The 27,889-nt window shown below is 37.2% G+C and overlaps 1 protein-coding gene and 1 long non-coding RNA gene across 2 annotated transcripts in view; one reads left to right on the top strand and one right to left on the bottom strand.

Moving 5' to 3' along the window:
- Positions 1-390: 390 nt before the first annotated feature.
- On the bottom strand, positions 391-27,889 carry slc6a11b (solute carrier family 6 member 11b). The gene is made up of 15 exons (XM_051122858.1): positions 27,625-27,889; positions 26,713-26,948; positions 25,898-26,032; positions 25,630-25,770; positions 25,438-25,519; positions 24,356-24,488; positions 19,667-19,801; positions 12,859-12,962; positions 11,825-11,949; positions 10,858-10,970; positions 8,993-9,130; positions 8,130-8,232; positions 7,632-7,732; positions 7,374-7,544; positions 391-2,480 (listed from the first exon to the last, which is right to left on the bottom strand). The coding sequence occupies exons 2-15, from the start codon at positions 26,933-26,935 to the stop codon at positions 2,331-2,333; spliced, it is 1,854 nt and encodes a 617-aa protein (XP_050978815.1). The 5' UTR covers positions 26,936-26,948; positions 27,625-27,889; the 3' UTR covers positions 391-2,330.
- Positions 17,200-27,889, top strand: part of LOC127173165 (uncharacterized) — a 35,496-nt gene continuing 24,806 nt past the window's right edge. Inside the window, exons 1-2 of the long non-coding RNA XR_007828724.1 lie at positions 17,200-17,948; positions 18,988-19,114. This is a non-coding gene — a long non-coding RNA (uncharacterized LOC127173165). The remainder of the gene's footprint in view (positions 17,949-18,987; positions 19,115-27,889) is intronic.

Raw genomic sequence — 27,889 nt, 5'->3', positions numbered from 1 at the left:
CAAAAAAAAAAAAAAAAAAAAAACATAATTTCTTTACAACTGAAGAAAGAAAGACATGAACAGTGTATAATTATTTAATTTTTTTGGGCAGTTTACGTAGCAAAAATATAATTTTAAGAGGGTAGCTTAACTGTAGGTGAATGTAAAACTGTTGCCAAGCTACAAGTTATGCATAAACATCCTTAAATGTTGGTGGTATTCTTAAAACTGAAGACCTTTTTCTCAAATCTATGTCTGTTACCATGTCAAAAAACAAAAACAAACAAACAAAAAAAACTATCACATATATTTATATATTTTCCTAAATTCTGTACACTTACATTACTACAAAAATCACTGATGTTTACTTTTAACAGTAGTCAAAATGACTGAGACACCCAAACAGATATGTCCGTTTTTAACTTTTATTTTTAAAAATGAGTAAGCACACAATTCATATGTCCTGTGAATACCAAAATCTGTGTAAACAGCACATATAACAATTCCATCATATACCTAGAACTTGATTGTTGAATGACATATCAAAAGTCCTCAGAGAAACAGTTTTTTCATCAAGAAACAGTACACAAAACAACTAAAGAAATGTAAAAATATACATATATCTCAAAAGTTAACAGGGCTATTAAAACACAAACAAGTTTACTTGCACAAACTGATGATGTCACGATGAAACCGACCAGACCAAAGATTGCATGCATGTGCACAGGGCTCAAAGTGCATCCTGAGTATACTACGAACAAAAAGTGCTCTTAACTGTGATAGTACATTACAGATCCAGCACAGTTTGATCAAAGTACTTATGGCTGTTGAATTGCAAGGGTCATTCGAACACATTTCCACTGCTTCCTAATGACTTAATGGATGTCAGTACCTGGGCTACAATCGCCTAAAATAGACATGACAAGCTGCTTCTTTGTCGTTTGCACTTTCTCTTAGGGAATGAGCTAGCATCTGATTAATAGCTTTTGGACCGTATCAGAAATATAGAATATTTTCACATCAAATCTATTACTGAATCGATACCATTAAATTAACAGTTGAACCAAATATTCTCTACAGTGGGCCATAATACACAAACCCTCACGCATAGCCTATGTTTGCGCACGTTGCATAATGGTGTATAATTTTATCAATAATGACTTTGACATGTCATTTTTTAATTGTAACATGAAAGCTATATTATAAGTAAACATAGTTGAGTGTATGAATTAATTTTATGGTACTGTTATAAAAATAACTGCATGAACGGTTTAAAATGTGCACTACTGTGTTCCACAGCATCGCTTTAATGCTGTCCTCACATACAAACTCGAAAGCTACACTTCTTTTACCATCAGACTTCCCCTTAAACATCATAATGCAAAATCAATAATTGTGCACGTTGCATAATGGTGCATAATTTTATCAATAATGACTTTGACATGCCATTTTTTAATTGTAACATGAAAGCAGACTATATTATAAGTGAACATAGTTGAGTGTATGATTTAATTTTATGGTACTGTTATACAAATAACTGTATGAACTGTTTAAAATGTGCACTGTTGTGTTCCACAGCATCGCTTTAATGCTGTCCTCACACGAACGCGAAAGCTACACTTCTTTTACCATCAGACTTCCCCTTAAACATCATAATGCAAAATCACACTATTAAGACAGAATGCTTATGAACATTAATGAGGGGTTTATGACAAGTGTGCCCAGATGACTCTCTGAACCACCAGCCTAAAATAAAAAAAAATAAAAAATAAAAAAAATCAAAGTGATAAACTGCGTTTGGTCTGTCACCTTCAATTAAACTCAGTTTAATTGGTGTGAAATGGCCAAGAATACGAGCCGCGTAAGACACCGTGGCGAATGAGCTTGCTACGTCATGCTCGCCCCGCGAGTCAATGCTAGCTGAAGGACAGCGAATCACAGCGTATCTGACAACACTGAGCCTCATCTACAAACATACAGCCAACGTTTGGAGTGGTCATCAATACATCTCCTATCCATTAGAATAATACTCTACAGTAATCTGCACAGAGCCAAGAGCCAATGTGTAAACACATTTCACAGCACATTATGCCTTGGCCTCAATCTACAAGTACAGAAATGACTAATGTGACAAAGAGTGACGCGATACAGACAATATTTTTTATCTAGATTTAGATACACTCTGATACGAAACAGGTTTTAATCATGACGTTAAATTGTGATGTGTTACCTGTTTGTGCAAAAAAGCAACACTACAAATGTGATAATAGATCTCTCTTTAAAAATAAAGGCAAACATATTTGTTTCTTCACTTTTCTGTCTGTTGTGCCGGTGATGTCCGTGTCTTGGGTTTAGAAATGCGTCTCCTTCTCTGTGATGGTGGAGATCTTGCCATCCGCCCTCATTTTGGCATCAGCATCATTGATAGCACAGGGACCCCTGGAGCTGAGGCGTCCCCTCATTCTCAGGTCAGAGCTGGGTGTGGTCAGCTTTTTGATCCTCTGCAATTACATGTGTATGATAATAAGAAGTGTGAGTAAGTTTGAGTAACATTACAGTTGAACGAAGCACACAGAAGCTATCGTCCTGTTCTTACAGTAGAGTAACTAACATATGTCACCCTGGACCACAAAACCAGTCTTAAGTAGCAAAGGTATATTTGTAGCAATAGCAAAAATACGTTGTATGGGTCAAAAAATCATTAGGATATTAAGAAAAGATCATGCTCTATGAAGATATTTTATAAATTTTCTACTGTAAATATACCAAAACGTAATGTTTGATTAGTAATATGCATTGCTAAGAACTTAGATTTCAGATTTATAGTTGTATCTTGGCCAAATATTGTCCTATCCAAACAAACCATACATCAATAGAAAGCTTGTATAAACCTCAATTTCAAAAAGGGGACCCTTATGACTGGTTTTGTGGTCCAGGGTCACATTTGTGAGATGTAACAAGAATATTTTACTGTATAACCAAATGTTCCAAGTGATTCATATGGTCCCATTAGCCCCTACTGTTTTGATGCTCTGATGCTTTTTGAGGGGGAAAACTACAGTATATTCCTCTGTCTTTAATTTTGGATAGTTAGTAGCGAACGGTTGGTAACATTGTTTGTGCTGCCTTCAACCATTTAATTTTGTCCTGCCATTTTCCTGGTACTCCAGAGTGAATAATCACATGACATTTACAGCAATAGTGATTGGCTCAAAACAATTTGTGGTCCCATAAGCAAAGATGCTGGATTCATGCACCAGGGCCGTTTACATTTCAGCCAACAACGGAAAACTTTTTATGCGTCTTTTGACAACAGTGTTTTGAGGACTGAAAACACAAAATTTTGAAAATGGGTTTCAAAGTGCACATTTTTTAAACGCCAACGTTATAGTATACAGGGAATGCGTGTCATGACGTCATGCATGTGCATAGTACATGTTAGGTATGTAGACATGCGCAGTACATGTCGATTTTAGGCAATTGGAAACAAGCAGCGCACTGACTACTGGCCTTGCGTACACTGTAAAAAAAAAAAAAAAACACCTTTAAAAAAAAAGTTGTATTAACTTAAAAAATAAGTGTTCATGCCACCTTAAAAATTTTTTCGTCAACATGAAATGTTAAGTTGTACTACATGAAAACATGGACATTTGAGTTGAGTGAACTTAAAATTTTAAGGCAGCTTGAACACTTTTTTTAAGTTGAAACAACTACAAATGTTTTTTTTTTTTTTTACAGTGTACATAATACAGTGTTTTTGCGGATATGTGTAAATGCAAATCGTTTTGAAAATGTTGTCGTGTATATGTGAAACTTTTTAAAAACACAAGGGAAAATTTTCAGCTTTTGACTATATTATTGTTGTGTAAACGTAGCCTAAGTGCCACTGAAATGCACTGGATTGCTTCTCTGGGTATCATAGACCTACTAGATTATTATTTCACTATCCTTCCATGCTTTTTTTTTCCAACACTTTTTTTTTTACACAAAAAAACGAGTAAATGAGTAATTTATATTATTTTATTTTATTTTTGATTTGATTTGATAAATCACCTTTTCCACCTTGGTTTAAGCATAAATATGTCAAAAAAGTTTCCAATGGACTAAGAAAAATAGGTAACACTTTATTTTAAGGACCACTTCTCACTATTAACTAATTGCATGCATATTACTAGTGTACTGCTTTTTTATTATTACTTATAAAGCACATATTAATGTCTTATTCTGCATGACCATATTTTAGGTCCCTTAATCTACCCTATACCTAAACTTAACAACTACCTTATCATCTATTAATAAGCAGAAAATTACGAGTTTATTGAGGCAAAAGCCATTGTTAATAGTCAATTAGTACGGAGAATTGGTCTCCAAACTAAAGTATGACTAAAAAATAAACTTAAGATAGTTAATAGTTAGTAAAGTGATTGTTAAGTTCAGGATTAGGGATGTAGAATATGGTCATGGTGCTTTGTAAGTACTAATAAACAGCCAATATGTTAATAATAGGCATGCTAATAATTAGTAAATTGTGAGAATTGTTCCCTGTACTAAACTAAAGTGTTACTGTTTGTTTTAAAGATTTGTTTTAAAGAAGTTTTTTGTTTGTTTTCAAGCTTGTTTTAAAGATCTTTAGATTTTTGGTGTAAATCAATGTAAAAGTAGTGATTAAGAAAAATATATCTGCGGTGTACTACACTAACCTCATCACATGCTTTCAGAAGCAGACACAATCAATAAGACATGGCACAATGGGGTCACGTCAGGGCAGCGCCCGTGTCACGCCCACACTGTGGCATCAATTCTGCACTACACCACAATGTCTCCACACTCCCGATGTGCCAGAACAACTTTCATCTTTGGCATGTCATGGCACCTCAAGAAATATGATGTTTTTTTGTGTTTTTTTTTTTCTCAAGTGCACACTGAAATATGTGCACTTTCTAGCTCCTATCTAAAATTGTTGGCAGCAGTATGAGAGGTTCAGTCGGGTGAATCAATGACAAGTGAGGGAGATAAAAAATGATGACTCATGCCTTCAAAGATGTTTATCGGGTACAAAGAGCAATGCAGAGCAGAAAGCTGAATATAAGCTAAACGAATGAATGAATTAAAGAATACATGCTCCTAACTGACAGTACAGAAAGAAACATTACGTAAAATGAACATTACGTGTTCATAACGTGTTCCACTTAACAGTGGCTAATCAAATGTAAGTAAAAGGGTGTCATATATCATGTCATTTTTTGTCCAGACAGTCAGACATTCTTGTTTCCATTGAAGCTCAAGATGCTCTTTAGAACTTCTCAAATCATGATTATCATTTGATCATATCACTCTAGAGTCATTAAAGCAAAAGACAAACTAAATACTGAGACATTCTCAAATTAATGTTCATTTTTCAGTTCAATTTTTCTCTCAAATGTTATGCTGATACTATAATTTGCAATCAGGGTTTCTACAGATACGAAGAAGTGAAATTTAAGACTTTTTAATACCTTTTTAATATTATACGAAATTTAAGACCTAAGCCTGTCATGTAAATACATGTATTACATACATATATGTAATATTTTTGGTGGTGTAAACAATTTATTCTAAAGCAATATTTTCATCAGTGTTCTATCATCTTTTGCATACTTAAATCTGCCTTTTTTTTTTTTTTTTTTTTTTTTTTACTTTTTAAATGTACGCATCACCTTTCATGTCAAATTATTACAATTTATCAATACATTCTATAGAGGGGTTACCAACCAGATTAAATAATTTACACTGCAAAATTACAGCTGCAATAAATAATGTTATTAGATTAATGTTTTAAATACATATACAAATATACAAATAAGAAATGCACACTTTTAGACATACTAAACTACCAGTAGATGGTGGTAAGTCACTTAATGAGTGAGCATTAAGTCATTCATATAACTGATTCCTTCAAAAACGCTGAATCGTTCAGTAACAAAACACCACAAAGTGTTGCTTGGAGAATGTGCGATACTTGTGCGATACTGCTGTGATCCTTGTTTGGAACTATTTTCGTTTGTGAAACAGAACAAAACAGTAAATATTGTGTCTAAAATGTAAGTAACTATACTGTACTAACTACTTGTTTATTGAACTAAAATCAATGTAACATTTCCAATTGTGAGAATATTCAGCAAAATAGCTCCCTTGGTATGTTACTGAACTATATCATGTTATACATAAGAAGTTTTACCTCAGTGTTTGTTTTGAGTTTATTTGTGTGCTGTTATGCTCATTAGTTTTAAAAGTCTCTCACAAAGAGACAGGCATTATCAATCGCTGTTTATGTTGCATGTATTAAAATCAGAAGAATCATTCTTGCGTTTCGATGCTTCACTTTTTTTTTTTTTTTTTTTTTTGTCACTTAAGTTTTAATCAGGTGATATGTCTGGTCGGGCAAACAGAAAAATTAAAAACATTTTAAACTAGCTCGAAGGCTGGTGGTCAATAATACTAGCTTGACCTGTATTATTATAATTATTGAGAACATAAAGAAAAAAGGTAGTTCTACCTGTATTCTGCCCCCTGTTGAAAAAAGCAGCAAATGCTGGTTAGGCAGGTTTTGATGCTGGGATGCTGGTTTTAGCTGGTTTATGCTGGTCCTTAGCTGGTTTATGCTGGTCTTTAGCTGGCCATGTGCTGGTCCAGGACCAGCTTAAACCAGCTAAGGATTAGCAAAGAGCCACCATAAACCAGCTAAGGACCAGCTAAAACCAGCATTCCAGCATCAAAACCTACCTAACCAGCATATGCTGGTTTTTTCAACAGGGGCTACTGCGATTCTGTCTGATGATGACGCAGTAACTACCGCGGAGGGAGAAAAAAAATCTTTGGTCTGTCCAATGATTGTAAACAGTAATTAGGTCCGTCAAACTGAAGATATTTTAGTGGTAATGTGACCAAAAATACATCTGAATTACATCTGAATCTGAATTTAAGACATTTTAAGACTTTTTAAGGCCTTTTATTAGGAAAATAATATTTAAGACATTTTAACACTTTTTAAGGACCCACTGAAAAGACATTAAAAATGTCAAAAAAGGGTATGCTATTCACTATTAACTAGCTGCTTAGTGGCATGCATATTACTAGCATATTGTCTGTTTGCTGGTGCTTATAAAGCACATATTGATACCTTATTCTGCATGGCCACATTCTAGATCGTTAAACTTACCAACTAACTAACTTACTATCAATATGCGGCCAAATACCAGTTTATTGAGGGAAAATGTGTTCAATAATCTACAGTGTTACCTAATTTCAACCAGTGGTCTCAGACTTTGACCATACTGCACAGGAAGGACAATCTATATTATAGCACACACAGAATGTCCAGGCTTACGAAAAAAACAAAACAAATAGGCTTTTACCTCACGGAAAGTTCCTTCCGTCTTCCAGATCTGAAATAAGATTCCCAGAGGGATGCAAACCATAGAGGACATAGCCATCATCCAGCCAATGCCATAACCCCAATCTGGATATGTGTAGACATTATTATACTTCAGCGGCTTGTACTTGATTAAGAAGAACAGGAAGATGCCCTGAAAAGACAATCATACGGCCAGTAATTACAATTTATCACTCAGACTGCAAATATCTTGACTCTCGGTACATCAAATTCAACTCACAGCGCAGATGCCTGGGGTGAAGAACTTCCAGCACCATTTGATGAAGAAGATGGGCTTGTATCCAATCATGTCCTCAATGTTCAAATAAAACCTGTCGCTACCTGAGGATAAAGAGCAAGGATGACATTCTTCACTTGTAATGCATTTATCTATTCCAGATATAAAACTGACACACAGAATTTCACTGTATTTCTTTCTGCTGCCAAAAAAATGTAATAATTCTTTCCATGCACTGCCTGACTCTTGCCAGGAGGTGGCATTATGGTCAAAGAAATGTGATGACACCATGAACACAAAAGCGTCTACTTACATAATGTGCTGTATGACCTTATTTAATACTAATTTAATGGATTTATCTCAGGCTCTCTCTTATTTCAAACAGATATGTATTTAAATCTTAATGTGACACATAACACTTACACAAAGACTATAGATGCTTAGTAATAAAGATGTGAAGAGATGAACATTGTTACACACCAAAACAACACAATCTCTTACCATAAATCCAGCCAATGCAGATGGACTCAAAGATGGCCACAAACAACAGACACATGCCACTGGCTGCATACGAATCAAATAGCTGGAACACATACATGCCACCCTAACAGAGCAGAGTCACGCACAGTCAGAGATATACAGGACAAACACACAGAATATCAAGACAATATCAGGATGCTCACATAAGCACATATGCATTTTATGGATCTAGAAGAGCACTACTGGCATATGGAAAATGGCTTTAAAAGCATCTTCATCTCCCTCTCATCCTAGTAACAGAGAATGTCTGACGTTCCACACTAGAGAGGTTTCTTTCCACAGTCGGATGGCTTTATTCATGAGACACAGAGTGAAAGTGTTCACCTGACTGCACATTACTGGCGGAGAGCGTCCTCCTGTCTCAGCCTGAATGCAGGCCTATTTTTACCCTCACTCCAGCCATAAATGCAAAACAGGAAACCAGAGTAACATGCCAGGTGCTTACAGCAATATGCCAAGACACTGCAGCTATACACCGTCAATACTGGGAAAATTCACTACAAATCATGTCTTTTTTACAACTGTTTACCAGTATGGGTACTGGCATGGGTTCCAGTTTAACATTTAACTAAATTAATCCAAGCATGTCTGGCAAGACAAGCAAATCTGTTCATCATTGATGACTAAGACACCTGGATTTTTTATGATTATGTATTATGCTTTTTTTTTTTTTGAGATCAATTATTGTGTCAACACATGCTTTCAGCAAATCCATCTGGTGAAGATCTGGTGATGGAAGACTGTGTTAATCTGAGAAACGTAAATCGAGGGTAATATTTAGCCACTGGAAAGAACATGGTTTGTACACAACAATATGACTTTACCTCTGTCAACATTATTAGACCCACGAGGAACGAGGCCACAGACATTCCCAGGATGAGAAGCTCTCGCCGATAGCCCACGCGGAAGGTTTTAGGATACATGTCCACGATTGCAGTCACAAGACTCTCCACACACACAAACTAAAAAGAGAGGAACATGAGTTATTATCATTAATTAAAACTAAAACCTTAAAAAAAAGAACTGTCACGTCCTTAACAGACAACTGTCATGGCCGTATTGATTTTTCCTCTGAAACACAAAAAAGGAAATTTAAACAAAATTGATATTTTGGGTTTTGTAAATAGTCAGCACTTCTCTATTCGGCAGAAGGCTATTGTTGCTTCTGGTTTTGTGCACTGTAAATAACAGTGATAGCACACGTACATCTCGGAGACATCTATTTGACATCTGCATTTACATCTGCAAGACGTAAATGTCTATAGGACATTTCCTATCAGATGTCAAATAGATGTCTATAAGATGTCTTTAAGATGTTTATGATTTAGAATGTTTGTAAAAATGACATCTTACAGATGTCTGTCAGATGCTTTCCAGATTAAGTGATCTTTAACAGACATCTTGCAGATGTATATGTGCTATCTGGGGACAGATAACAACCCAGATAGCGCATGTACGTCTGCAAGATGTCTGTTTTAGATACATTCTAAATCACAAACATCTTAAAGACATCTAATTGACATCTATTTGACATCTGTTAGGAAACATCCTATAGACATATTGCAGATGAGCAAACACTCTAAAAAATACATCTTCCAGATATAAAAATGCAGACGTCAAATAGACGTCTCCCAGATGTGTGTGTGCGTATGTCCGTGACATGTAGAAACTGTGACATTTATTGTAGGAATTATTAAATTTAAATTTTATGTTTTAATGTTCGTTCTGAATAACAAATGCACTAAAGTACCAAATTTGCTAGTTTATCTTAGATTATAGACCAACTGCAACCAATTTATCCACTTCCGCAGCCATCAACGAGCCCATTGGCAGAGTGCAATAGGTGAGGGAATGAGCGTTTACGTTCTAACTTTTCGAAGTCTTTAGCTAAAGCGCCACTTAGTGGTAAAGTGGTTTCTAAAGAACCCATCACGGCAACGGTAAATCATGGGATAATTTTAATTTTGGGGTAAACTATCCCTTTATTTATAGTTAGAAGTGGTCCCCAAACTAAAGTGTGATCAAAATAAAAATGTTCAAAATATTAACCAAAAATATAATAGTCTATCAGTGGTACTAAAATAACACTCAAGTGTCACATATGCCACATAATCATTTCTCCTCACTTTTTGTGTTTTGTGTTGTGGCTCCAAGGCTCTGGGACTCACTTCCTTTAACACTGAAATCTATGGGTTCTGTAGAACCTTTTAAAAAACACTTACAGACACATCTTTTTGGACAAGCTTTTAATTAACAATATGGTTTGACTGTTATTGAATTTTTGTGGTATTTGTACAGTTGGTATTTTATTTGTTTTGGTTATATTTTATTGTAAAGCACTTTGTCCTTGTCTGTGAAAGGTGCTACATAAATAAATTTTACGCACTTACTTACTTACTAATTATAATATCGTGATATTCATTAAGTGTGACCTCTATAAACAATCACCACAGAAATTCTGCTGCAACATTATAGAACACAACTAATTAATGTTTGAAATAATCAGATATTAAATGTTAATGTAAATATTAAATGAAAATGTACCCCTAAATTATTGTGAGCGTGTTTGACAGAAAAAAAAAAATACAACAGTGTACAGGTTTGACAAACACACTGAGTGGCAGCATTTTTATTCTTGGATGAATTATTCATTTGAATGAATTGTATACAAAATGTGTGCGTTTGTCACCTGACTGTCAAGTCCAAGGAAGATAAGCATCATGAAGAAGAGGCAGGCCCACAGTGGAGACCACGGCATCATGGTTACAGCCTTAGGATATGCTATGAATGCTAGACCAGGACCTGAAATACATTTCACAATAAAATAATTCTTTCTAAATAACTATCTTACGTTTGTTAGAAAGACATTAAGTTAGCACTGGTGGGGTACTAGTGAGCATGCATTAGATTTAAGTCTCAATGACAGTCCTGGTGAAACAGCCTAGCCTAGAAGCCATGTGGCTTGGCTCTGGTTTTGCAGTACATAGACACCTGTCCAAAATAAGCAGGCCAAGAGCAGAGATCACTGTCCCATATTGCTACAGTAATATGCTATATTATCGGCTTAGAGACACAGCTCTTCAAATAATACTGGCTGCAGAAAAATACCAAGAGCGGGGCTTTAGTAAAAGCTCATTAAATAATGTTAATCAATTACTTTCTGTAAGCGTAGTGGTGGAACACATGGCTTTCTATATTGTACAGGAACATGTCTGAGAAACACAGCTCTAAGCTTATAGTTTGGTGGCTCAAAACTGAACCTTAACTTATCTTAATAATAATGTCCGATCAATTCCAAAACCCTTCAAAGTGTATTTCAGTCACTCTTACTGTCAGCCTTGCTCTATTGTAGTAAATAAGTAATGTTGAATTGTTAAATAAGTCATACAATAAAAAGCTTTTCTGAGAAGTGCTTTAAATTGCATGAGTCCAAACACACCACACTTACACATCCCACTGTAGTCTACTGTATCTCAAATAAAACACTTTCCCACTCTCTCTCACACATACTGTTTCTATATGAGCTAAAGCTAAGCAGAATTACCATAGATCAATCCAATTTGCATTTTACAAACTATGAAACATTTTTATTATTATTATTATTAAAAATGTTCCCAAAAGATTTTAAAAGATTTAACTCAAAAATTCACACTCACCTGACTCTGCCACTGCCTCTATCGGCACATTCTGTTCATATGCCATGAAGCCCAAGACAGAGAAGATGGCAAATCCCGCCACAAAACTCGTGCCACTGTTCAAACAGCACAGCATGATGCAGTCCCTGCAAAAACAACACGCTGCATTTCACATCCACTGAACAAATGCATAAGTATTCACCCTCTTTTGACTTTCAGCACTGAATCACAGTGAACTTCTTTTCTTAGTTAATATAACACACCTAAATCATCCCTGGAGCCAATTAGTTTTTGAAAATCACATGAATATTGAAATGGAGATCATCTTTTTAAATTAATTAATTGGAATGGATAAAACTGGAATGTCCACTTTCTGATGAGTCAGTTTTAGTTTTGTGTCAGAACTTGTACCATGAAGAAAACTTAACACAAATAAGACAAGGTTGGGGATGTAGAAAAGATTTCCAAGCAGAAAAACTGAATGATTGAATCACAATTGCGAGGGAAACTACAAGAAAGCCAATGAGGAGTTAGTGGCAGAGACTGGAGAGACAGTTGCCAGCTTTCTGAGAAATTGGCAAAGTGAAGCCAACATTAAAATGTCACATCTCAGCAATAGTTTGCCAGAGGGCATGTGAGAAGGGTTTCTATGATCTGATGAGCACAAAATCAGTGAAGTCCAGATCTCAGTCTAGTTTATGGGTGGACAAGTAAAAGTTTGTCTACTTGCAATCTCTGAAACGTGACAGAGCTTGAGCAGTTTTTCAGAGAGTGGAGGATCACTGAAGTGACCAGAGCAAAGCTGATAGATGCAAACCATGCTGCCAATCGTTCAACTGCTAAATACCCACATTAAAATGAAGAAGACTTATTGTAGTTTTTGTAGAAATTTGTTTCACTTTGACATGAAAGAACTTTTTTCCCCCTGTTGACTAAAGTAGTTATAGGTTATAAAAAAATTCAAGGAGTTTCATTCAACCATTCAAATTTCATATAAAAGTTCAAGGAGGTTGTGTAGGCACTTTAAATTTGTTATGACTTGACTGGACTCTCACCTGTAGCAGTTGTTGTTGTAGCTGTTGTAGCTGCCGAGAGCCGTAAGACAGCCAAGACATATAGCATATGAGAAGAAGATCTGAGTTCCTGCATCCACCCACACCTGCAACAATCACAAATTAAAAACCCAACCATAACTGCTGTTATTTATTATACTGGTTTTGCCATGAGGTTATAAAACACATGCTCTATTCTGATTGAGAAGATGTGGTCAAATATTAATTGTCAGATCATTGATGATTGATTATCAGTTCTTTCTGACACTTACGACCCATAATTTTACTTTTTGTATTTACATTTTAATCCTCTCGACTGGAGCAGATAGCTAATTAGATGTCATACTAAAGTTGCATGATCTTCTTTCTACATATTTGGGCTTCCAAGATCACTTTCAATGGATCAATAAAATGTGACCCTATATCAATATTATTTAGTGTGAATATATATACATCATAGATAGGAATGTGAAGTTATATTATGGATGTGGCATTGAAACAAACAGAATATCAAAAATGGCATATCATTACTTGCAGAACACAATAATTTAGCAAGCCTGTAACCACCAAATGTTTTCATGTTGATATGACAAATGATAACCGCCAGCGATTTTCATGTTGAGTTTCATGTAGTTATAGCTATTATAGCCACCAAATTGCTAAGCGCTGATTTTTTTTTTTTTTCCTGTGACCTCAGATTGAGCTCTTACGTATATGTTCTGAGTTTGGCAAGGATATCTTCATTCTGTTCTTCATCCAGTTCTAGGCATTTTACTAAAAGTGGCCTGCCCATTTCAAATGTTTTGGCATCCCTTTGCGATGGTGAGTCAAAAGGTCAATTTTTTTTTTTAATAATTATTGATATTCACTCTCCAAAGAATCTTCCTGCACTGGTTTGGTTCTGATCAGGTGAAAAATCTAGGACTAGTTTGCAAAAAACAAAAACAAAAAAAAAAAAAAAAAACAAACAAACAAACAAACAAACAAACAAACAAAAAAAAAAAAAAATATATATATATATATATTTTTTTTTTTTTAAATCCAAAATACCAGAAAATTTTGCCAGGCTCACAATCTAATGTTTTGCCAAGGATTCCAACGACATAAGACACTTGAGCCTGCGACTTACAGTTTAGGAGTTATAAGCGATTTTGTACTTTTGATCGCTGTAGCGCCCCTGTCAGGCTGATTGAGGCGAACCTTGGTGACGTTGTTGCCGGTGTGAGTACATACCATCCCTCCAAGTTTCAAGTCTCTACAGCTTACAGTTTGGTCTGCACGATCAGTTTTACATATTGATTGCTGATCCTTGGCCTTTCTAACAATTATGTTTTAGTACGTTTAGTACTCTTGAACCCCTAACAAGTCCAAACACTACACAACATGATATGTATTATCATATTCTGACACGCTGACTTGAGTAAAAGCTTTTTGGTAGACTTACAACCATTGAAGACAATTGTCCTCTTGCAACATCAACACTATCACTATCAAATGAATTGTATCAACATTGAACTGACTCGAGCTGAACAACAACACTGCTCCTTTACTAGACCTGTTAATAGTTGAATAGGACTAGTTCCAAAATTGATTAACTTTTATTGAACTGAACTAAACCAACACTAAAATTACTGAAACTGAATAATGACATTATTGGCTTTTTTACAGCAGAATCTGAATTTGTCTCACATTTGAAGAATGTGATTCTGATTTATCATGAAGCTACTTTGAAATAATCTGTATTTTATAAAGCACTATAGAAAAACAGGTGACTTTCCATTAGAGTGGTTAATGTATCCACACAAAAATGCAAAGCAAATTTACCAAAATTATGCAATTACTGGCCGCAATTCCACTACAAGTAATAATAGTTTCACTTTCCCAGTTAGCGGCAAATAATACACAGATTAGCCAAACAGTGATCACCTGTCTAAAGACCTTTTCACACTGAAAAGTGTTCATCTTCTTTATACAGAATATAATTTCAATTAATTCTCCACTGAATTATGTGATTTGAAGAGCACTCAAGGCGCAAGCGTCTTAAGTCAGAGTGCATTCACTCTAGTTCTTGCCCTTCCGTATGAAAAAAAATTAAAGAGAAACATTTTTCTACACACGAAATATGAAAGCAAATAGACATCTGCTTATGATTATATATTTTCTGTATCCTTTTTTATGCATCTCATGATTTTTTTAACACCTTGTACTCTTCATCATGCTCTTCAAGAGTTCATGAAGAGTTCATGCTCTTCAAATCATCCAAATCATTCAAATTTCGCATGTGATACTTTCTGGTTTGTCCCTCCTTGAACCACTGTTGGTAAATTTGCACCACTGATGGCTAAAGCAGGGCGATTTTCCCGATTTTATTGATTAATTTGAATGTAATGTTTTGCCACGATTTTATTTTTAGAAACTGAGGAAACACGATTTTGAATAGAAATATTACCAAACATTAGAATTAGACAGTTTGACAATATTCCAATGATAACAGTAAAGAAAAAAGAACGATCCAACCGCATGTCATATCGCTAGGCGCCATTCACACAGAATGTGCTTTTGCATTGACAAAGATGCAACGTGGGCGGTGGAATAGGAAAAACATGCAAGACATGGAAGTGAACTTCTTTTAAATTGAGCGTTGCATTTTTAGAATGCTGTTTCATGCATTAGACGCTGCAAGAGATGTGAGTGCAACAGTCAAACGCGTCTATGTTACATAGAAAAAACAATGGAAAAGCAGTGGAATCAAATAAGAAACCTGTGAAGAACTACTGTATGTCTGATATTTCATGTTTGCATCATGGTGGCAGGCTGAAACTGCTGTTCATTGTTTTTACAGAAGCTTTATAGTTATTAATAGTCTACTGGTGTTACACCTTCAGTCATTTTGAATTTGAATTTTCCTAGCATTATTTCTGAATATTTAATATTTATAAGACAAGGTTGTACAAGATGTAGTTGTAGTTCATGCATATTTTCTGCAAAGATATTTAACAAGTGATTTGTTTAACATGTACATCATTTTGACAACTTCATGTGTGGTGCACTTGGAATAGAATCTACTTAAACCATGTTGTAGTTACATTTTTAGGCTGACTAAAAAAACTGAGAATCGGTCAAACGTTCTGAAAAAAATTGAGATTTTATTTTAAGATTTTAACTGATGGCACAAGCACTGCCATTTCAGAGATCCTCTAACCCAGTCGCCATGCCATAACAATTCTGCCTAGTAAATTGTTGTTCTGGAAGTGGAGTTCTCCTTTAATATGCGGCCTTTGTTAGGAGATGATCAGCGATAGTCGCTTCATCTGTGACTGGTCTCAATATCGTGACTCATCAATGTATAAAATGAAACGTAATATAAATCACTGAGTGCATTTTCTTAGGTGAACTATTCCTATAACATGCAAGATAATTATAATGTTATCTCTTGGACAGCGTAGAACTGAAGATAGATTTGGGACATTTAATTTAGGTTTACATGGGAAACAGGAAGCTTCACGCTCCTACCTACATCAATGCACACAACAGTCACTGACTTTCGAGAACAACCACTTTTTTGGAAACCTGGCTTCTGATTCTAAAGTGAAATTCTCTCACCTAAAATAGGCTAAAATGTCCTCGTAGAGCTTGAACGCTCTGAATAGAGTCATTCTGCCCCATAGAGGCTATGTGTAAAAACGTGGCCATAGGGGATCCATGTGAGTCGGTGGAAACGAAGCCAGCACCTCTTTAAAATGCTCTCACATAACCATTGAGCCACTAATCTCCTTTACTGGGAAAACAATTGACAACTCACAGTATTTGCTTCCTCCAGCGGGTAACCAGGGTAACCCCTCTGACCTCACAAACACAGAGCAACTTCCCTCCAAGAACATCCATTCGATGGGGACGGTCATTTACGTCTTTTCTGTTTAACATTCGGCCAGTGCGAATGCTCTGATTTGGCTGTACTCGGACATGCCGCTACATTCTTTAAAAGCTGCTTATTGATGTTGTGGCTAATTTGGAGGTTTGTTTTGTCTTGTTTTAGCCAGGAAGTGCATCCTAAAGGAACATTTTGATTGCAAACTTGTCTCTGGTCATCAGTTAAAATATCTGATTATGATTCCCAAATCTGATTCTAACACTAGACTGCCATCAATGAGGGAAAAATCAATGCTAAATTCTGTTCAAAAAAATGCAGCTAACTATATAGTTATCAGTTAATGATTTTAAAAAAGAAGGGGAAAAAAATGTTTCCCATATATTTTCTGTTGATGTCAAGGGCTGTGCGTCCAACACTATGGCATTCTGGCGCAAATTCATCTCTCACTTAGAATCAAGCCAAATCGCACAGATGCCAAAATGGACAGGCTGTGTGCTATCTTGCATATTGTTGGGTCTATAAAGTTCATGGCAATATTAGTAAACTTCAGTGTTTAATTTAAAGCACTTGTGACATTATGCTCGATTGTCACTTCATGGCAAATAGAAAATGTGGGTTTTGAAGCTCACATTTCTATACATAAAACAGCTTCTGCCTTGTAAAATATTAGAAAAACAGCCTTGTAATATAACTAACAGCAACAGAAGTCTTAATACGGTACTGTGTTTCTGATGACTACACGTCATGAAGTTGATTTTGTCTAAACCAGGCATACTGTTATAGTTTTCTGTTCTCTAAACATGCAGTTTCAAACAGAGATGGAAACTCTCTGGCACAGAAAACTGAATTGCGTGGTGAGATTGTAAAGGAAGATGGTGAATAAAACAACGGAGCATAGAGAATGTGAACAGACCTCTTATTGTGTGGCATGAAAGCTAATTAAACATTGGTGTCGGAGGCACCCCCATCGCCAAACAGCAGTCCTTTATCACCCTTTCTCTTTCTCCGCGTTTCCTTTATGTCGCTCGCTCTCTCAGGCTATCGATGCTACTTCACATACATTCCTTCAGTCCTGCTTTCTGTTCACTGGGATGATGAAACTGTGGAGCATGACACATTGATCTCCACGTCTGAAGTTCAGCCATGTGTGGACCTCCTGTAATCCCAGCAAATGACCTGAGAGCTCCCTACTTCCTGGAGAACTTGGCACCACTTCTTTGTAGTACGTCTATTCATTTGGATTTGGAAAGCAAACTTTTTTTTTTTTTTATGTCATTCTAAATCCATTTTAGATGGACAACTCTTGTTTAGTTCTGAGTAATAAACAGATTTCTTGTTACATTTTCCATGATAAGTTTGTGGCTTTCAGAAGGTTTAAGTTGTAGATGTTGTGGTTATCTTTGATTTCTTTGTCATTTTAGTCTAGGTAAAGCTACATTTACATGACAGCTTAATAAGACACTGGTCTTATTAATAAGTCTGGATCTCAAAAAGCAGAAAACATTTTCTCAATTTAACAACTTTAGATATTCACTCAGGGGATCAAATCTTAAATTTATTTATGCATTTATTTATTCTGAATGAAAGACCTCCACTTGAAAAGTTCAAGCTTATGCTGTTTTTGATGCAATGTGCATTTAAGTAATTTTAGTCAATGAAATGAACACATAGGACGATTTCATATTTCTTTGTTTTTTCTTTCATTTCGCAGCATTTTTTTTTTCTTTTTTTGGCTCTAATGCAGCCAAAGGAAAAGCAGTATGAGAAATAAATTTTGGTTATACACCTGTCACCTATTAAACCAGGTTAAATGAGTAGTGTTGTCTGAGATAACAATTATTGTTTATGATCCAGAGTTTATGACATTGGTAACGTGTGCTCACTGCATAATAATAATCTTTCTTAATAATAGTCATTCTTAATACCTATAATGGTAACTATTTTGATGCAGACACCAACAGATGATAACATTGTGTTAATTCTAAATGAATGCCTCAGTTATGTTCAATTTATATAATCGCAGTGCAGGGTGCACGCTTTAAAGCAGGAAAGATTTTCATTGGCTGTCAATGCTTTTATAGTTTCTCAGTTGGGAAAAATGCTCTGAAAGTGATTGCAACTATATTGTTCCTGTTTGTAACTATTAATATAGATTTTGATTTGTAAAGTTAAAGCCATTTTTAAAATGTTCTGGTTATTGAGTTTCTTTATGGTATGAATGGGCCTAAATCTTTCCAATTTTCACCTTTTATGTTCCACAGAAGAAAGAAAGGCATAGCTTGGCAATGGCCCGAACCCAGAGAACCCCACTAGGTGTAGTGAGAACTCGATAGGGTGAGAGGAGATAGGGTGGTGGAGGGATGCTGATCAACCGTCAAAAGGATAGAGGTAAGTCAGCTGTATTTGAATCTATAGCGTTGATTAACTTGAGTGAGTTCCTCTTGTGTTAATTAAGCTAGGTATCTGACACGTTCCTCCGGAACCTTGTTAATAAAACATAATTTGTTCTGAGACACGCAATGCAACTAACTATAGCCTATGCTTATTTAATTAAATGACACATTTTTGCATTTTTAAATGCACTAAGCCACCACAGTTTCCATTTTTGTTCGTTTGATATGCAATGGAAGAAGTATAACGAACAATGAGAAGTGTAAAAAATGCAGAAGTCTGTTCTGGGAAAGTGCAAATTTGCTGAGTGGGTATAAAATTACACGAAAAAGCAGATTGCCTTAAACAAATGCACACGTAAAGCTATCACTGCAATTACGGCAGTGGCGTTTTTACAACAGCGGATGCCACTCACTAAACTGCACGGGGCTCCAAAGTTGCAAAAATACACAAAACCCCTGTACATACAGTTGATTTAGCAATAAAAAAAAAACATCTGGATGTAAAATCCATATGAATTACAGTGACACCGGATAAAATTGTTCGTACCTGAGGGTCTGACAGACGAGAGATGTCAGGATACAGGTAGAATTTAATTCCATTAGCAGCTCCTGGCAGTGTGATTCCTCGAAGAAGGAGGATCAACAGCATGAAATAAGGAAAGGTTGCAGTGACATACACCACCTGCAGAGGGGAAAACAAGGCTTAGTTTCCATGGGTATACTAAAGGTCAAAAAAGTTGGATCAACATGTTCACATTCTGCATATAAACATTTAGATAAAATTTGTAGACACTGGTTCTATCCAAACAAAGGAACAGTTAACCCAAACTTATTATTTATTCTTTATTATATGCGTCATTATGTATAACAGAAAATTAGTATCATCATGCAGCTCTTTTCCATACAACAACAGTTTATAGTGACCAGTTTATAGGTCTGTAAACCTTAAAAAGTTTACTTTTCGGAAACTATGTTCACTAATTAATCTCTTGGGGAAGTTCATGTAAGCCAAATCAGCGCATATTTAGTGCAAATACTTAACTCGTGACTCATCATGATGTATTAAATGCAATATTTGCGCATATCTAGCTTACTTGAACATACCCGTCACTATGCAACAAATGCCGGCGTGGCAGGCGCAATGGTTTTCTTTGCACTGAAGCAATGACCTAACGAAAAGTTATTAAGCATTAATATATTTTCTAGAACCACATATTTGCTCTCTGCACATCTAACAGTGTGTACCTATGTTGTCATTCATTCCTGACAAGAAGTGTCCAAATATCAATAAAAAGTTTTTGAGGGTTATGAAGTGATTTGATGGAAGTGATAAAATAGCAAACTGTATGTGAGACAAATTGGTTACAAATATAAGGAACCGTGTAATGTTTCATCAAAATCTGGTAAAACTCAGTCTGGTGAAAACAACAGATGATACTTACATTTCATCACAACTTGACACACAGATACACTGTTTGCATTGTTTATGCTTTGATTTGAATTAAAACAACGTGACGCAGCTGACACAGAACAGCTATTTGCATTAGTTGATACGCTCCAAAAAGTGACATGAAGGAGACGAATTGTTGAATAAAGTCGTTATCGTTGTTTTCTTTGTGAACAATAAGTATTCTCTTAGCTTTGTAAAATTACGGTTGAACCCCTGATGTCACATGGATTATTTTACTGATCTCCTTGCTAAATTTCTAGACATTGATCATGTTCATTACATTGCTGTCTATGGGAGGGTCAGAGAGCTGTCAGAATTCATCAAAAATATCTTAATTTGTGTTCCCGAAAATGAACAAAGCTTTTACGAGTTTGGAACGACATGAAAGTAAGTAATTAATGACAAAATTTTCATTTTGGGTTAGAGAACCCTTTAAAATTACAGTCGAATGTGCTCATGACACTGTGGCATGTATATAACTGCTAAACAATATAGCTAGGTTAATTTTTTTTTAATTCATATAAATGTTATGTACCACCATATCGCCCAGCTCTAAAACTTGCTCTATGCCAGGGGTTCTCAACTCTGGCCCTCAAGGTCTACTTACCTGCAGAGTTTCACTCCAACCCTTATCAATTGCACCTGAACAAGATAATCAAGGTCTTCAGGATTACTACAAAGTTAGGGACGTGCCTGAATCCGAATACTGTGCCCAGAAAGGAAATGACGTGTACTTCGGAACCCCTAAAGGAAATAAATACGTGATGAGAGGAAAAATATATTTTAATCCTTTCTCTCGCAATTATATTGTTGTTTAATTATACTGCATATAAATTGCAGGGAGCCGCTATTGATGTGCAGGCAATTAAAATCGCTTTTGAATACGCGCTCACTTTTTACTTTCACTTTCAAGATTCTTTCGTGCTTAGGATTCGCAAATCATTTACCACCGTCCTATCAGTCATCTCTCATTATGCTGTTTATACAGTAAGTGAAATTGTATGCACTGTAATGTAACAGGCTACTGCTAGCAAGCTACAGGACAGTGGACCCAGAGTGCCAGAGTTAAGAACCCCTTCTCTATGGTAAAGCACTAAGGCACTACAGATATAGCAGTATGACTTTCTGGGAAGCTGCTTTGAAACCATGTGTATTGTAAAAAGTGCTATACAGTCTTGATGCCTCAATGGCATCTTATTTTTGAAGTATTCCTTTAAAGTTAAGTTAATGGGGCGAACTGTCTGTGATCTGAAGACCGAACACATGATTTTTTTTTACCCTCCTTTCTGATGGGCTATGATGTGCAAATCAGGTGTCTAGCTGTGCAACTAGTATATCTTTCAAAAGAAGGGTCCAAGAAAATGAATGAATGAGTGAATGAAGCAGTGCACTTAACGTGAAGGGGTTACGGAATGCTCTGAGGGTCTGCCAGAGGGGGCAGGTACTCTCCCAAAGCCTTAATTGGGGGCCGATTGAAAGAGTTACTCTCAGGGGGAGGAAGGGATGCAGGTCTGAGCCAGGAGTTTTGATGGAGAAAAGACTCAACAGTGCAACACAGCACATCAAAAAGACAAAAATAGAATAGCCAGGCCACCATCATGTTGTGACTTGTCAACATGATGTTCACAGTCTTGAATTATTACCAAAGTCTCAACCAACTAGTGTAAGAGCTTTGTCTCCCAAGGCACACAGAGGTTTGAATTCTCGGCGCAATCACGCCAACAGCGTTGGAACATCACGCCATGATTCTTCTCCACTATACATTCAAGTTCTAGAACCCAAGATGCTTTTGCAAAAAGCCATTCATGGTCCACAGAAATGAGTTCAACATTTTGAAGCTCTTTCAAACCCATGAACAAAACCACCCTTGGGGGCGGCACTAGGTTCTTGTTCCTCTGGCACCCGGTCAAGACCATACGAGGACAAGACAGGGTTCGGACACAAAAGCTTTTACCCTGTTTCCCTCTAGAAGGAGCCCAACTGAGTTGTGTTGGCAGTGTGGGAAAATGTGTGGCACAGAAACGTACAATTGCTGATGGTTTCAAACTGACCTGGGTAATTTACTGTACTAAATGACAACAAACACGTCTTCGTGTCGGTTAACAAATGTGTCAACACTTCAAAGTGAATAAAATGGAGAGATAGGAAGCTTTTTTTGTTTAAAATGCTTCCTTACCCAAATCAATCATTGTCCCTCGTTCGCGCCAACATGCTTTGGATTGCAATGTGAGATCGATGTAAATCTTCATTAATGTTGCTTAACCAAGTAATCCGGTGGAATAAAACAAACCGACCGTGATAAGCAGAGATCTGTAAGAGTGAGCGCTTTGACAAAGGAAATCCTTTAATCCAAATGCACCTCACAGTATGAGCGAGGCAAAGCTCGTCCAGCTCACTAATTCACACCCTTTTCAATTAGTCTCGTAAAATGATTACATATCCATATCCAAAAACCATGGCCACTGCAATGAGTGAATCCCCTGCTAGGCTTTCAGATGCATGTGTGTGGTTTTTCTCAATGAATGGGGCAATGTTTAAACTCGCCGTGAGACTTTGACACACGCTGACTTTCTCCCAACTCTCCCTGGTCAAACATTTAAGCCCCACATTCACAGGTCAGCCCCATGCCATAAATCTACCGCTGGCTTATGGGAGAATCGCAAACAGCCACAAAAGACCTGCGGTGAACAGCTTAGCAAATGTCTTGAATGCTGCAATCTGTATAGCGGTCAAAGGAAAGGAAGAAAGCAGTTTGCTATCTGCCAGACATAATTCCTCACAGAAGGGAAGAGGCGAGCGGAGGAACTCTGCATGCTCCTCATGAACGCTCCACTTTCCCCTTGTGAATACAGAAATCAATCTTGGACAGGCTGCTAAAGCCTTGCCATGAAGGAGCATTCTTTCCCCTTGCTTCACGGCCAAACAAAAGCCACTTCAGGAGATATAGGCCCGGCTGCCGAGCTTTTCTCCTGGACCTGTACAATGTGAACCCATTTATTTTTCCCCACACATCCCTCTTCCTTTCTTTCCACTTTCTTTCTGGCTCATTGAGTCTGTTAGACTTTCTTAAAGGCTCCTAGAAGAATAGAATCCAGAGGAAGGCTAGTGACTGAGTTGCAGAGATTGGCAGAGGGACACAGGCCCTCATAATGCAATGGATTGTGGGTACAAGGCGAAGGTAGAGGAAGGCCAGAGCTTCATTTTGCGGTCCAGACACAGGAATAATGCAAACTGTTTGTTTTCCAAAGGCACTTTTTCACAGTAGGTTGGTTTGAGTTTACCAATAAACCATTTGGTTATTGTGAAGACGCACATTCGTGCACCTACATTTCCGTTCGCTTTCTGGATGCCTGCCAATTTCTGTTCAATGCTCTTTTTGATGCCTGTCTGTCTAATATGCAGGTCTGTAATATTGACAGCTGACATTCACTCAACCTACATCTAAAGTCTCAAAGTGCCATTGTCCCTGCAAAGACTCGACACTTTATGCAGATAATGTCTACATTTGTGCCCTTTCAAATTGCTGGATCCACATTGTAGTGACACATACTGTATGGGCGCTCCACATGTCAGAGTCGCGCCGATGACATCATTTGCGAGGACGGAATGCGCGTCTCACTCACCCAATTGATTCCGAGCTGAATTGACCGCATAACATCGGGGCGCTAAGTTCCCCCATTCATTCAAGTCTCTCATTGAGACATCTCCAACTCGACTTTTCACTCTTTGGTTAACATCTACACACATTCACCACCATTTTGTAGTCACTGGACCTTTTGTTTTTACCTTTCCAGTTGATTTCGGACCTTTCCAAATGCAGAAATAACATATGACCCAGGCTATAAGTAGACAGATAGCAAGTTCCCAGCGAAGGCTGCCAACTTCTTCAATTCCAGAGGATATGCTGAGAACACGGCGTCTAGAAGGGAAAACATTCTGAAATTAATTACTTTTCTCTCAGTCATGCAACACATGAACACAAGTCAAGAGGACAATTACATTCTGCAAGGTTTATATGAGTAGGGTTTAAGGTTAGCTCTAAGTTATAAGTTATGTGAATCCCATGACACTTTCTGATGTACACGGTGTACAATGGCCATGAAACAATGATACAGTTACAATGACATCCATCAAAATTCCAAGAGCCTCTGACTTCCAGGGGAGTCAACTCCACATGAGTTCATCCTAACTTTAAGGTGGTCTAAAGTTTTGTTTAACATTGACTGGTAGTGACGCAATGAATTGTGAGATTTGCGAGGGACAGCCACAGTTCTCTTTCTTGCAATGCCATTTATCATCTTTGACATGTTCTTGGGTGACATCCACTGCCTAAGCCATGCCCCCTTTGAACAAACCTTCGCCATTCAACCTCAAAACTGACAGCTTCTCTCAGTACTAGAGGCCCGCATGCTCAATGTGTGAGACTGAGGCCAACAACATGCGAGAACTGTCTGACTGCTAGGACTTGACTGCTTCCTCTGTATTTGGCCTTCAATATGAAACTGTGTGGAGAAAAAAACAAGCCAACTGTGGCCAAATTTGTGCCCATACCATTCCTAGCTGTGCAAGTGCCTTTTGATGCTTGTTGACAACAGCAATGCAAAAAGAATGACAAATTATCAGTGAAAAAGGTTATGGATTTCCATGGATAATAAGCAGTGGTCGATTGCTCTGCACATGAACTGTGCCAAAAGTTGCCTGGAAAGCCAATGTGTTACTGTGCATATTAATTTTTGTTGTTGTTGTGAATTGCTGCTGATGCCAGAGTTTTTCTCTTTAGGACTTTGCCCCAAACAGCTGCCAAATACTGATGTTCCTAGGAATATATACAATATGTAATTCTAATAAACAGTCAGAATTATACTCACTCCCAAAACTCCATGACTGGTGATGTGGCATATGGGTTGGTGAGGTTGGCAATGCTTTCATTGTTAAAATCCACACAGTTTTCTAGAAAGTTAAACAATGTTGTTACACTTTTTTTCCAGTTTTCCATTGATGCAGTACAATGTTTTACTTAGCGCTTAGAAATGCTTTCATTAATCCTCAAATAAACCAACCCGTGTTCCAGTAGTGACCACACGATGCCCAGGGCAGCTCTGTTGTAAAACAGTTGAACAGGTAGAAAATGGCCCAGGCCAATATAACCACATAATAAACATTCAGGTGGGCTTCGATGACTTGGGTCGCATAACCAATGCCTATCAGAGGACACATAACCAATACGTAAAGACAGGAAACCATGCGGCGTTGTATGCCTTTTCTCATTCACTGTCAATAATGAGAAAAATATAGTTGTAAAATGAACTAGAGTGACTTAGGCCTTACCTTCAAAGAGCGGGCAGACTTTTCGCCAACATGTGATGCCTCCTTCACTAGTGAACTGACCTAGCGCTGTTTCCAGGAAGAAGACTGGGATCCCACAGCAGACGAAAAAGATGACATAAGGCACAAAGAAAGCACCTAAAACAGACACATAAAGTTATAGCTTTCAACCCATGTGCATCTATGAGACTTAGTAAATTTATTTAATGAATTCATAACTATTAATTACATAACAACTAACCAAAATAAACAGTAGATGTGTGTTTTTTTTTTTTTTTTTTTTTTTTTTTTTAAACTATAAGAGTGACAATCAAATTATAGCAAGAAATATTTGCGAAGTTCCATTAGTTGTTGGATGTTTCCCAAGCGGTGTAGTTGTATTAGTGCATTGTGTGCTAATGTCTCTCAAATGTATTTCTACTGCTCTTGCACTTTTGGAAGTTGCCTTTTCTGACTTTAGTAATATATCACATTGCTGCAACTAAAATTCATGCAACCCAGGACAAATTGTTTATTTCCCCTCTGTATGTATTTGCAATCTACAGCTTCATAGCTGCCCTTTTAAAACAAATTGCATCTACAACCAAAAAGTAGTACCATGCCACTACCATGTTTTTGTCAAGTTTACTTATAACACCACAGGAGTTGACCCAAAGCAAAACTTAAAAGCAAATTTCAAAGCATGAGTGGGGGAAAAAAGTATAAATAGGATGCTTGTTCATATATCTCATGAAGTGGAAAAAAAAAAAAAACCTCCATCAGCCTTTGACAGAAGGTGAAGTGTGTCACTGAATGAGAATGAATGAATAATCTCTCACCTCCTCCGTTCTTGTAACACAGATATGGGAACCTCCAAACGTTGCCAAGGCCGATAATCTCTCCAGCCACTGACAGCACAAACTCAACCTTATTATTCCACTGTCCTCTCTCGTTCACCACCTTCTTATCATTGCTGCGCACTGCGCTCGGGTTCGCCGCTTCGGGGTCCATCGTATCGTCTGCTTTTCCATTTATTATGGGAATCGTCTTTTCGGCTGTCATGACGTCCTACAGCCTGAAACACATGGATTACACCTGTAGCTGAAGCACACTGTCAGCACTGGAAGTGGGAGTATTTTATTTTACAGCTGTCGAGAAAAGACGCCTTAGGGCCCGTTCGCACAGGTTGCCTTTTTGCGCTCGAGTAACGTTACGGCTAGATGGAGCGCCATATGGAACAAAACACAGGACGCGTTTTCACTTTAGCGAAGCGACATAACGAAAATGCCTGCGTTATGGCAGTGTGCTGTTTTGTTATTGCGACGCCAAGACGCCTTGAAAGAAGTTAAGTTTAAAAGCGCGTCTTTGGACCCCTGCGTTCTGTTCCATTCTGCTGCGACGCATCTCCTTGCTTTTGTAAACAGCCCTTACTTGACTCGGTAAATGCAATTGAATGTAATTGTAATTAAAGCGTTCCGGCTTGTCGCGTCACGTCCTAATTAAATTACAAGCGTTCCGGTTTGTCGCGTCAGTTGATTGTAACGGGAGCGTTATGTTCTGTGTTTTGGCTATTGTACACGGAGTGTTCTTTGTTTGAATAGCAGCAAAGCTAAGCAGCAGCAGTATCACCAAAAGTAATTTAGCGAATTTAGATAAACAAAGTGTGTCGATTTACATAGTTCCATCTGTGAGCAAACCCTCATTCATGAGCCCCCTCTCCCCTTTTAGTGACTGAGCTGAACCTCACTTACCGGTATAGGTGGTGCAGTGAACCTCCTCAGATCACCCAATAACCACCTGCTTTAAGGGATGCTTCAGTCTGAACCCGTTTGATAGGAAAAAAAGACAAAAAGAAGAAAAGTGAAAATCCCTGATGGATGTCACAGTGTTGTGACTGTGGCAGTGAGCAGCTCACTACTGCTGTGATCAGAGCTCAGATCTGATCTCCACCGCCTCTCACTGGACAAGAGCCATATGTCCACCAGCACTGGAGTCTACAGTACCTCTAAAGCTCAC

Source organism: Labeo rohita, chromosome 11 (assembly GCF_022985175.1).
Source record: "Labeo rohita strain BAU-BD-2019 chromosome 11, IGBB_LRoh.1.0, whole genome shotgun sequence".
Taxonomy (NCBI): domain Eukaryota; kingdom Metazoa; phylum Chordata; class Actinopteri; order Cypriniformes; family Cyprinidae; genus Labeo; species Labeo rohita.
The sequence above is the reverse complement of the archived record's forward strand: the minus strand, read 5'-3'. Positions and strand labels throughout refer to the sequence as shown.

What these genes read in the sequence shown, in the direction of transcription:
- slc6a11b (XM_051122858.1), bottom strand. Translation starts at nt 26,935, where the DNA reads ATGACAGCCGAAAAGACGATTCCCATAATAAATGGAAAAGCAGACGAT. An exon ending in CTCGTCTGTCAGACCCTCAG is followed by an intron (nt 12,963 to 19,666) that starts GTACGAACAATT and finishes TGATTGTTGCAG; the next exon opens with GTGTGGGTGGATGCAGGAAC. An exon ending in TCCTTGGACTTGACAGTCAG is followed by an intron (nt 9,131 to 10,857) that starts GTGACAAACGCA and finishes CTCTCTTTTTAG; the next exon opens with TTTGTGTGTGTGGAGAGTCT.